The 12,052-nt window shown below is 47.7% G+C and overlaps 1 protein-coding gene across 1 annotated transcript in view; it reads left to right on the top strand.

The window, feature by feature from the left end:
* The window catches only part of LOC135390528 (receptor-type tyrosine-protein phosphatase F-like), a 28,551-nt gene that overhangs the window by 5,447 nt on the left and 11,052 nt on the right, over positions 1 to 12,052 (top strand). Inside the window, exons 2-16 of the mRNA XM_064620223.1 lie at positions 5,637 to 5,712; positions 5,784 to 5,853; positions 6,248 to 6,396; positions 6,481 to 6,530; positions 6,599 to 6,766; positions 7,220 to 7,349; positions 7,466 to 7,752; positions 7,835 to 7,966; positions 8,185 to 8,343; positions 8,408 to 8,560; positions 8,616 to 8,746; positions 8,803 to 8,995; positions 9,422 to 9,492; positions 9,991 to 10,219; positions 10,286 to 10,597. Coding sequence (XP_064476293.1) covers positions 5,637 to 5,712; positions 5,784 to 5,853; positions 6,248 to 6,396; positions 6,481 to 6,530; positions 6,599 to 6,766; positions 7,220 to 7,349; positions 7,466 to 7,752; positions 7,835 to 7,966; positions 8,185 to 8,343; positions 8,408 to 8,560; positions 8,616 to 8,746; positions 8,803 to 8,995; positions 9,422 to 9,492; positions 9,991 to 10,219; positions 10,286 to 10,597 — 2,310 coding nt within the window. The remainder of the gene's footprint in view (positions 1 to 5,636; positions 5,713 to 5,783; positions 5,854 to 6,247; positions 6,397 to 6,480; positions 6,531 to 6,598; positions 6,767 to 7,219; positions 7,350 to 7,465; positions 7,753 to 7,834; positions 7,967 to 8,184; positions 8,344 to 8,407; positions 8,561 to 8,615; positions 8,747 to 8,802; positions 8,996 to 9,421; positions 9,493 to 9,990; positions 10,220 to 10,285; positions 10,598 to 12,052) is intronic.

Genomic DNA, 12,052 nt, shown 5'->3' on the forward strand with positions numbered 1-12,052 from the left:
CTTTTCCACCTACCTGGGGAATAATATTACTCCCCTGCAGAAAGAAGGTGTTATGCTACTCCCTTGAGGGAGTGAGGAGACTCCCTTTTTGGGAGTAATTGTACTCTCCAAAAGGGTGTTATATATGTGGCAAGGAAAGGAGATAAAGTACACCCTTTTTTTTAAGAGCGTAGCCCGTCCCTAGTGGCTGGGGACTAACGTCTCAATTTTCTTTTACAAATCATCAATTAGTTAGATAATACACGCGCGATATTGTGGTGTCGCGCAGAGACCATAGCGCGCGAGTGTAGGAAGCACCATGAGGATCGCTATGAATAAAGGATTCTGGAATGGGATGTCTGGCTGAGCGGACACAACATTTTGGCGACGTCGGGGAGAACCTACCTTCTGCGAGATGTTTTTGGATTGAGGACTCATTCGCCAACGTTACTTTCTAAACGTCATGAACTGCCCCGGACTTCCTGCTGTGCCGCCGTTTCTTGAGCGACCAGGCAAGCCTCCCGTTCCATGGAGTCAATGGCGGCGGATGTTCGATAATTATATGCTTGCCATCGACGGAATATCCTACAGGCCTGATCGTCAAAAGGCAATGCTCCTTCATGCTCTTGGGACAGAGGGACAAAGAATTTTCTACACGTTGTCAGTTCCTGCCGTACCGTCGGAACAAAGCAGCGGAGACTCCACCACAGCCACGGTAAATGTGTATAAAGAAGCTTTGGCAACACTTGAAAAGCGGTATGCCGAGAGTTATAACGTTATGGTGGAGCGCAGGAAATTCCGTCAGCGTTCTCAGCTGCCGGACGAAAGTATCGAGGAATACGTGACTGCTCTTCGAGGTCTCGCCATTACCTGCAATTACGGGACCATGCTTGACGAAACGCTACGGGACCAACTTGTGGACAAGGCCCTCCTACCCCAAGTACGCGAGCGACTTCTACTGGAAGGATCAACACTTACTTTGGAAAGGGCTACACAGATCGCGAGTCATGTTGAGCAGAGCCGCAAGGAAGCCCAGCGGATCTTGCAGGAGAACACAGCTGCGGTTGAAAAAGTGTTCAAGAAGCCGTTCAAGAGATCAGCTGGCAAGCCCGCAACTCCCAAGCCCCAAGCTCAAGGGAAGAATGCAACTACTTGCTTTCGTTGTGGTTCACCGTACCATCTGGCGAACTCGCAGGAATGCAAAGCCAGGTACAAAGAATGTTTCAAGTGCAAGAAAATTGGGCATTTCGGAGCCGTATGCAGAGGTGCAAAAAAGCAGCAACGCGGTGCCACTCGCGAAGTCGTAACTGAAGGCGCACATCACGAGGATTACCCGTCCAGGACAGAACCTGCAATACTATTGGAAGTGCAATCATCTGCGAAAAAGGCTATCCACATTACAGCAGAAGCCGGTGGAAAGGACGTCACGTTTTTAATAGACACGGGTTCGTCAGTTTCCATAATTTCGTCGGTTGTGTATCAGTCCACATACGCCGAGAAGTTCACCCTGCAGCCTGCGTCAATCGAACTTCACGACTATTCGAGGAAAGAGATCCCAGTGCGAGGGTGCGTCATCCTACCTGTCAAGTACAAGACACGTAGCGCGACCCTTCTCTTTTACGTCGTACATCATGGAACGACACTATTGGGGCTCGACGCAGTTGCTGCGCTAGACTTGCGGATTGACGGGGCACTCTTACAGTGCCTGGAGACAGCAGTTACAACCGGTGCCAGCGAGCGAATAGCAAAGTGCGAGTTTGCGAACCTGTTTTCACCGGAGCTGGGCCTAGCCAAAGGCTACGAACACAAAGTCAAAGTACGGACAGACGTGCAGCCTACAACTACTAAACTCCGAAGGCTACCCCTACAGATACGTGACGATGTGTCTAAAGAACTAAAGAAACTGCTGGATATGGGCGTCATTGAGGCTATTGATGCATCGCCCTGGGTATCGCCACTTGTCGTGGCCAAGAAAAAGGATGGTCGGATCAGGCTATGCGTAGATCTGCGGGCACCAAACAAAGCTGTCGTGCCAGATTGCTACCCATTGCCGAATATGGAAGAGCTGCTGAACAAGTTATCCGGTGCAAAGATATTTTCCAAGTTGGACTTAACAGCAGCATACCACCAGCTCGTACTGGCCGAAGAGAGTAGAGATCTCACTGCGTTTATAACGCACGAAGGTCTATTCCGGTACAAGAGATTGTGCTTCGGGCTGGCCTCCGCGCCATCTGCATTTCAGAAGCTTTTGGCTAATGTGCTGAAAGGATGTACAGGGGCGTTACACTATCTGGACGATATCATCATATTTGGGAAGAATGAAGAAGAGCATGAACAGAATCTACGTTCAGTTTTGCAACGGATCTCCAATGCAGGGTTACGGTTAAATCACAAGTGCGTTTTTGGCGTCAGCGAGCTCTCTTTTATCGGTCACACAGTAAAGGAAGGAAAACTGTTTCCACTCGACACCAACGTCAAAGCTATTTTAGAAGCCCCAGCACCATCAGATTTACGTACACTGAGGTCATTTCTGGGAATGAGTGGCCACTACGCCAAATTCATAAAGAATTATGCAGATGTGGTGGAACCTCTGCGTGAACTGCTGCGAGGTGCAGACGCTTTCCACTGGAATCCACGAGCTCAAGCAAGTTTTGAGAAGGTTAAAAGACACATCTCCACATGTTCAGCCCTCAGCATGTTCGAGCCAGCATTACCTGTTACCGTCACTACCGACGCATCCGCTTATGGGCTTGGTGCTGTTTTGCGTCAGCGGGATGGCAGCATTTTCCGCACGGTATCCTTCGCATCCCGGGCGTTAACTCCCCAGGAACGGAAATACTCAGCTGGAGAAAGAGAGGCCCTCGCATGCATTTGGGCAGTTGAACACTGGCATGTATACCTTTGGGGTCGTCCGTTCACATTAGAGACTGATCACCAAGCCCTTCAGACGTTGTTAAGCACTCAGGGCACCGGACACCGACCGCTTCGAATATCACGATGGGTCTCACGGCTTCTGAGTTACAATTTCACTGTCGTCTACAAAAAAGGGAAAGATAACGAGATTGCAGACGCGTTGTCGCGACTGCCACTTCCATATCATGCACAGGAGCCCTTCGAAGACGACGTGGTGTGCATCGTCACAGAATGCATCTCAAAGGAGCAGCTCCAGCGTGAGACAACTTCCGACTCAGTAATGCAGGACGTTCTGCGCTACATACGAACAGAATGGCCTTCGAAAGCGGCTCTTCGAGACAACGCTGTGCCGTTCTTCAAGGTTCGCACGGAGCTGTCAGAAGTTGATGGACTGCTGCTGCGAGGGGATAGGATTGTTGTGCCACCTGCGTTAGTGTCAAGGGTAATTGGTCTGGCGCATGAGGCACATCCGGGCATAGTGCGTACAAAGCAGCGCTTGCGTCAACTGTACTGGTGGCCTGCGATGGACAGCAACGTCGAAACTGCTATCCGGGGCTGCGACATATGCCAAACAGCGGACAAGTCCGCGAAGACGGCACCTGCTCCACTCACTCCTGTGAAACTTCCAGAGGAACCTTGGGAAAAAGTCAGCATGGACGTTGTTGGTCCTTTTGAAAAGGCCCCACAGAACTGCCGGTACATGATCACCTTGATAGACTACCATAGTCGGTGGCCCGAAGTGTGCTTTTCGAATACAGTCACAACTTCAACTGTTATCGGGTTTCTGCGCCAAATCTTCAGCAGGGAAGGTCATCCCGTTGAAATTGTGACTGATAACGGCTGCCAATTCATTTCCCACGAGTTTCGTGCTTTTCTCCAAGAACGAGGAATTCGCCACATACGCTCCTCAGTCTACCATCCACAAGGAAATGGTATGATCGAGAGGTTCAACAAGGTACTAAAAAGTTTCGTTCAAGTGGCACAGTTAGAGAACCGTCCAATCAAAGAGGCCGTACTGGAATACATCGGGGTGTATCGTGCTACACCTCACGCGTCAACGGGACTAGCCCCAGCTTTTCTGTTACATGGAAGAGACATACGAACACGACTAAATACCATCGGTTTTCCAACACGAAAATTTTTGACCGAGCCAGCATCGGAAATTAGTCGCCTCCGAGAGAGAATTGAGAAGAAACAAGCCCGTCTTAAAGCTTACATTGATGAGAAAAGAAGCGCAAAGCAACAACACCTCGAACCAGGGGACTTTGTGCGTGTCAAGCTTCCTGGACACATCTACAAAGGTCAACTCCGGTACTCCGAACCGAGGAAGATCATCAAAAAACGGAGCAACAATTCGTTCCTTCTAGACGATAACAGAATTTGGAACAGCAGCAAGCTTTCTAAGGTTCCGAAAGAAGCGTTGCCAAGACTACTCCGAAGGCCTACTTCCGGATCGGATGCAACACCAGTGGCTATGTACTGGAACGTACCTTCGGATGAAACTCCTCACCAGACTTCTCCAGACCCCAGTTGGCCGGATGACAACGGATCTGGATCCGGGGCCGCCACAGCCCAGTCCAGGCAAGCTGACGACGAACCTGCTCAAAACTCTGCCACCACGAGCGGAACGACTCAGCAAACGAAGACGGACAAGGTGGACGTTCCTGCTCAGGAAGTGCAGCTTAGACGTAGCTCAAGAACGAGGAAGCGACCTCAACGTTTGGGTTTTTGTTGAATGGGTTTATTGTGTGTGTTATCGTTGTTTTTGTCGCGAGGGGGAAATGTGGTGTCGCGCAGAGACCATAGCGCGCGAGTGTAGGAAGCACCATGAGGATCGCTATGAATAAAGGATTCTGGAATGGGATGTCTGGCTGAGCGGACACAACAGATATGCACTCTGAAAATAGGCAAGGTAAGGTTATTGGGATAGATTTACGGGTACGGCGCGTGTCAGCCTTTTTTTGTGGCGACATGCTGAACGTGGAGGGGTATAGGACCGCGGATAATTTCGGGCACCCGGGGTACCTTCGACTGCGCCGGAAGTCTCCGACACACGGTGCAAGAAGCAATGTCCACCTCCCTAACACCACCCGCGATCTTTTGAACTCAGAACAGAACTCGATGTGGTGGAACTCCATAGTTGGCCAAGCTCGGGGGGACAGCGTCGTGACGATCGAAATGGGATCGTGCGTATTGGGCCGACTTCACACGAAACTGTGCCGCCATACTTGAAGCAGGTGGTGGGTCGTGGCGACGGTGATGTGGCCAACGTCACGACTAACGCCTGGGGAGAATGTGCGTCCTGGGCCGACTTCTAAGGGAACTGTGCCGACATATATCTCAAGCGTCTTAAAAAAAGAGGGGGGAGGGGGTAATGGCAGGATCGGCTCGGCGTTGTTGGCCACACAGAAGTGAGCGTCGTCACTATACTATAGCAAAAAAAAAAAAAAAAAAAAAAAAAAAAAGAGAGGAAAAAAGAAAGAAAAGGAAACGGAAGAAAGAAGCCAATTACCAATAGCCTGTGCTAATGACACCCATAATTTCATCGCTAAGCTTTGTATTTAGTCATTTTAATTCCATACTTCAATAAACAATAAACAATAAACAATAGTTAATTACCGTGCAGAATGTCATCGTGCTCTCCCCCGGTTCGTTGAAAGCTAGAGGCGTACGCCTTTCTGTGACACTTGTGCCGATACTTTAATATCGTCACTCACAACTTAATTTCTTGATGCGTGATACAGGCGTAGAAGCACAGAGTATTGACTGCAAAGTGACAGCGGAGTCATTTCTGGAATCCAACAACTGCGGGACCTGCACGTGAGTGGTTCATTTCTTTGGGGGACAAGAAATTTTGCGGTTATTCGACTGGGATGTCTTTTTTTCCTCAGAGTGCACTGCAAGCATAGTTGTCATAATGACACCGAAGTGGATGTCTTAGGCACTGGGTTCTACCGTCTGGTAAGGTGTATCATTCTTGCATTTAATGTCGAATAGATATTATCAGTTTTTGTATTAACTGAAAGTTGTGAATTTGGTGCTGGTCACGTGATAGTCGCACGTGTCTGCAAACTGAAGTACGGTATCGAAAATCCTCCACAAAAGAAAAGCAGTCGATTTGAATGTGTATCTGAGGATGTTTTTACCAGTGTATGACCTGGTAAGGCACACACAGTGAAACTTCATTCGAAACTCTCGGAGAAAACGTACACAACATATTCTCTCGGACAAAGGCACGTAGCCAGCCGAATATCCAGCAGTTCCATGAAGAAAGGTTAAAAGTGGCTGCGTTCGGAATTGTACCTGCAAGGTAGAGCAGCTGTGCGTAGTTGATTTTCCTTTTGTGTTTTCATAGACCTCGTCCATCTGTAAGAGTGCCCTGCATGACTTGCGCATTTCGTCCTGGAATGCCAGTGCAAGGACAGTCACTTTCGTGGCCTCTCCACAGGATGACAGACGCAGTGACTTCTCAGGATCTGTCCGTTTTAACGTCCCTTCAAAAGAGTACGTTCCTTAAGATTTTTATTGTATTGCCAACGAAGAGCGAGGCCATAAAAGAACTCGCTTAACTTATGTATCTTTCCGCAGCTGTTCCCTGACCTCTAGATATTTCAATTTCACCTCACCTAGGATCACCGGTGAGTCAAAAGATACGTGTATTTAGCAGATTGGCATGTACTCGCATTGATGTTATATTATCTTTCAGAGGAAGTGCTGGATGTCACCATGCTCCATCGTAACTTTATTTATTCCGTGAAAGAGACTCCTTCGCAAGAATGCCACGTGCCTCCTGGATATACGGCACACTTTGATTACGCGCTTAAAGAACTAGACCTCAAGCGTGCTGTCGACCTCTCACCTTCGCCCAACAACGGTACGTCACATTTTCCCTTCGTCTCGCTCTTGCCATCTCTTCTGGATAGAGCAATGGAGCCCATTCTCTATGTTAGGAAGACAGTGATAGATCATAGTCCACATTAGTCCACTTTGATGGAAACGAGCCCTGTAAAAGTCAGGCTGTCGAAAGCCCTGGTGGGCGGGACCTCCAGGATGATGATGTACTGGGCGACGCGTTGCACTGACTTGCACGGTTTGCATCGGTTTAGATTACAACATAAGAGCACAGCTACGCAAAGGAGATTGTAAAATGGTTATCAATTGCACGTTTAAATTATATGACTTTATGACACTTTATGATTTCTTTGTTGGTGGTTCCTTAGGTTTTACGCTTTTCACTTGCACTCTATGCTACGATCATTAACCGGATAATGCTAATGGCTGCCTTTGAAATTGCAATTTTTGTGATCTTATTTGCATGTCTACAAAGGATACTACAGCATCGCATGGCCGAAGACAATTTACCGCCATATTCCTACCAACATGTTCTGGTGCAGAATCCAGGGCAGAATGACATCGGACATTGCATCTCCCGCTATGTTCTTCGGTGACGTGGAACCTGGTGAGCCGTTGACGGAAAGTCGCCAGCTATTCTTACTTGTTACCACGTCTTCTTATTCATCGCCGTATAGCAGTGAAGGCATTTCATTATCAGATGTCGTCTATTCCTTTTCGTTGGTGATACAGCCGTTCCGTTCCTTCCAAAACACTACACGACCACCGTAAGCCTGGATGAACGACTGGACATAGAAGTTGTTCCACTGAGACCAGGCGAGGTGACGTCGTGGGTCAAGGTGGATGGGAGTGGCCATGGCAACCAGCCTAGTGTGAACCACGGTGGTGTCAGAATGCATCTACATCGGGACAGAGCTGCATTGCATCATGGCGGAGTATACGTCGTCAACGGGCCATACACAAGATCTCCCAGAACGAACCGTGCTCTGATACGCGTTATCGTGCGAAGTGGGTGGATGCATGTCCTAAGAGTATAGGATCAGGAGGAGTCCTTAAAGTATAATTCAAACTCTTTATGTCTTCTGTGCAGTGTGCCACGCTAAGAGATACGGACCCTTGTGCGAGCATGCGTGTCCAGCCTGCAGGAACGGTGGCGTTTGCCACGACATCACCGGTCGATGTATCTGTCCACCAGGGTTTAAAGGAGAATTCTGCGAAGAACGTGAGTTCCTTTATGATTTTGCATGCATGAGGAAGCTTCTTCGGCAAATTCCATTACACTCTTAGTGTATTCCCCAGACGCATGTATTCGCGGATTTTGCTAAATTTTTGACAAACTTTTGCTGCTTTTCGTGCCTTATATTTACTTAAGTACCACTCCTTTGTGTCACGAATACTTTTTTTTTCCTTTTGTATACAGAATTGTTTTTACTGTTGTAGCTTGCGGCGATGACAAGTTCGGGCAGAACTGCCAGAAACGTTGTTCCGACACCAACCCCGACCCTGAGTCGAAAACCTGTTCTGGCATCATGATCTGTCTTCCCGATCCTTATGGCTGTTCTTGCGGAACTGGGTTCAAAGGTCCCTTCTGCAACGAAAGTATGTAGACCGCAACTCAAATGTTCATTTGGAATCACATTGTTCTCATTTTGTCATCATGTAGCGTGTTCTGCAGACGAATACGGGGCCGACTGCAAGCAGAACCGCACCTGTTTCTGCAAAAATGGCAGCCCTTGCAATGGCTTCACTGGAACCTGCCTACAAGACGATGGACAATGTCCCGATGGATGGAAAAACTCACCTTACTGCGATATCAGTAAGAGGGAGGTTTATCTGTCACAGAGCTAAAATACAAAGGTTTTCCGTGACAGGCTACCCACTTCTTAAGGACAAACCCAATATATATATCAGTAGCACCAGCGCTACGGTGTCCTGGAAGGCCTGGATGTCTGGACTAGACACTGGAGAAGGAGTCCCTAACGCGTACTTGCTGCAGCACAAGGTAAAGCTCCTGAATGATGCTTAAATGCTAAACAATGCTATGTTTCTGCGATGCAGGAAGCTACAGCGGAGGATTGGGTGACTGTGGTGTATCCTCGCGATTCATCTGTAAGATACGGATACGGATTCCATGTGCTCACAGGATTGAAACCCTACACATTCTACGATGTCCGAGTCCTAGTGAGAGACAGCGACAACAAGTTCCGGATAAGAGGAGCACAAGAAGCACACTTTCGCACGCCCTGTGGACGTGAGTGCTCGAGTGCTGTGTGCAAATACAAAAATCGTCACGGTGTTATCGTATACCCCTATCTGTCGACCCTAAAGGAATTTCGAATCATAACATGAATGACCGAACAACAGGACGACACTTTCGTCAAGGGCAACGTGCCGCCACCTTAGATATGTTCGTCAAATAAATCGTCATTATATCATGAGAGAGCTAGCTTGTTTCAAGGTCATTCTAATTGGAGAACATATAGCTTTATGCTACACCATTCAGCCGCTATGGGATTCTCCATGCACTTCTAAAACCGCCTGGAAGACTTGTTAAGTTTGCGTGAAATATGCTCTCGGGTGCTATATTTCATCGAAATTGTTTTAAACGTTCGACAGTGCCGTTATATGGGCCTATCGCCATTTGAATACTTAATGTCCTTTCTTATTTTCTTTCAAGGTCCTTCGGAATCGCCTTCTTCCATACGGATCGATAATTCTCGCAGCAGACTGATCATTGTCAAGTGGGAGGTTTGTGACACCGATGCTTGCTTTTCGCCCTTCGCATCATCTTTCGACTTGGTCAATACCGGTGCATTGCCTTTCTCAAATGCCGCCCAGTGTTGCCGCCCATCAATGATAGTGCCATTTCGTACTGTGATAACCTTTCCTTGATGTTCACGACATCAGTACCTGAAATATTACTAAACGTTGCCGAGTAGAATATTAAAGGCATAAGGGCAAAATTACTAAAACACCTTTTCGCTTCCCGTACTTATGCCCAGACTCATGCTTTTCAAATTATAGGGATTGTTCACCAGCTGGGGCTGCATCTATGCCATACTCTCAGTTTTTTCTTAACTCTACTGTTACTTTACTTTTTTACTTTGTACCTACAAAATGCTTTTTAAAGTAGGTCTCCTTGAACTGTCCAGGGCCATCCTCCTCCAAACTGTGTCTTCGCATATACCAATACCAAGCATAACAATGCTGTACGAGAATTGTAAGTTCCATGAACTCTGCTTACAGAATCCTCCTCGGCGGTCTTGGAACTGTTCGACCGTCAACGTCACCCTCATGTACAACGACAGCAGAGCTACATTCAATCTAACACATTACCCAGGATCCCACCCAAAAACTAATCACTCGTTCCCCACAAAGCCGTATACTTCATGGAACATCAAACTTCGTATGGAGACTCCAGATGGACAACCAGGAGAATGGACTGCTATGACTGCTATTTTCTCCGCTCAAGATGGTAACATGCAGCAGCGTGCCTACGTGGCTAATACAGTTCATTGACAGCCGTTTCTTCGTCTTACAGCTCCGTCTCCGGTTCTTGGTGTGACCGCAGTACAGATACATCCTCGGAGCGCAATCATTGGATGGCTTCCACCCAACGAGCCCAACGGGATCCTCCGTAACTATGGAATTACGTACCAGGCGGAAAGGCTCTTAGCGCCACAATGCTACAAAAGTGGAAAGGGACAGATGAACAGCATCAACGTGACCTACGGCGCTCAACAGATAACGCTTACAGGGTTGAAGCCATATGCTCAATACGTATTTGTGATCAGAGCTTTCACCATCAAAGCTGGACCAGAGACGACATTGAGATTCAACACCTCAGAAGCAGGTAATTGGTTTCATGCCTTGGTACAATTCTAACAGCGAGGGCGTGCGAGGTTTTCGAACAGGCGGGACTTTGAACTACACGTTAATGCTTTGAGAAAAAGCGGCGAATGTGGTCTCGCATTTTTTCCTCTTCTTGGTTCTCTTAGTGATGTCACATGACATAAGTAACATGAGCACTCCTTGACTACTATATATTTACTTTCTACCTATATACTATACTATACTAGATATCTACTTTATTTCTATTAGAACAAAGAAAAAAATATAGGGAGGAAAGGTAATCCAAACGATATGCTGGCTTGCTATTCCGCAAAAAAAAAGAAAAGAAGAAAAGAAAATGGAAAAATAAATAAAACTAGAATAGATAAAAGGAAACCAAAATAACTAAGAGCCGAACACTCTTCGAAATGAACTTCACCGCACGGCAGGCTCCCAGCCAACCATCATCTCGAATGATATCGTTAACTGCCATGATTTGTTGTAAACGGGGTGCGTACGCCTTTTTTGAGACACGTATGCTGTTCGTAATTGTCACAACAAAGGCGTACGCCTCCCGACTTGCAACAAATCAGGGCAGATAACGATATCATTCGAGATGATGGTTGGCTAGGAGCGTGCTACATGGTGAAGTTCATGTTTAAGATAGAAGGATAAACTAACAAAATGTGAAAGAAGGATGAGATAAAGACGAAGATGATTAAAAAAAGATTAGAGGAATGCGTATGAGGGGACGCTTAGGGGTAGGGGGTTGACGCTCCACGTATGGGTGACCGTGGGGCATAGACGAATCATATGACAAAACTTGGGTTCACAGCCTGTTCAGGAGGCCTGTGTCGCTGAGGAACGTCAAATCTGCTTTGATCACAGACCGCCGTGTGGGATGTCGTACCGGGCCGAGCAGAGTGACCAGAGAAAAGTCTGTGCGCCGTAGCTCGAGTAGGCGTCGTCTGAGCATCGCTCGAGGGGTGTGGTATCTGCCGCAGTCGGAGACAGAAATATCAGCTTCAACAGCGCAAGTACACTCTTAAAAATGAGCTTCCCCACATAGCACGATCCTAGCCAACCATCATCCCGAATCACAACGTTCTCGCCCCTGATTTGTTGAAAACGGGGGGCGGAGCCTATTCTGTGCCGTGCATAATGGCACAAATAGGCTCCACCTCCTGTTTTCAACAAATGAGGGGCGAGAACGTTGTCATTCGGGATGATGGTTGGCTAGGATCGTGCTATGTGGGGAAGCTCATTTTTAAGAGTGTAGGGCAGTTGGGCGAGTGGGGAAGACTTATTTTATAGATAAGCATGGCAACATCCATGTTGTAGTCGGGTGTATTATGGACGCTTCTCGACGCGAGCAATGGTGTGTGGCAACGAAATTAATCGACGGGTTGATGGACCAGAGGTGGTCGTTTCATCGGACAGCGCCCTCTTGAAACTGCCGAGTGCCGCTGTGGGGGAT

This window comes from Ornithodoros turicata, chromosome 4, assembly GCF_037126465.1.
Source record: "Ornithodoros turicata isolate Travis chromosome 4, ASM3712646v1, whole genome shotgun sequence".
Lineage (NCBI taxonomy): Eukaryota > Metazoa > Arthropoda > Arachnida > Ixodida > Argasidae > Ornithodoros > Ornithodoros turicata.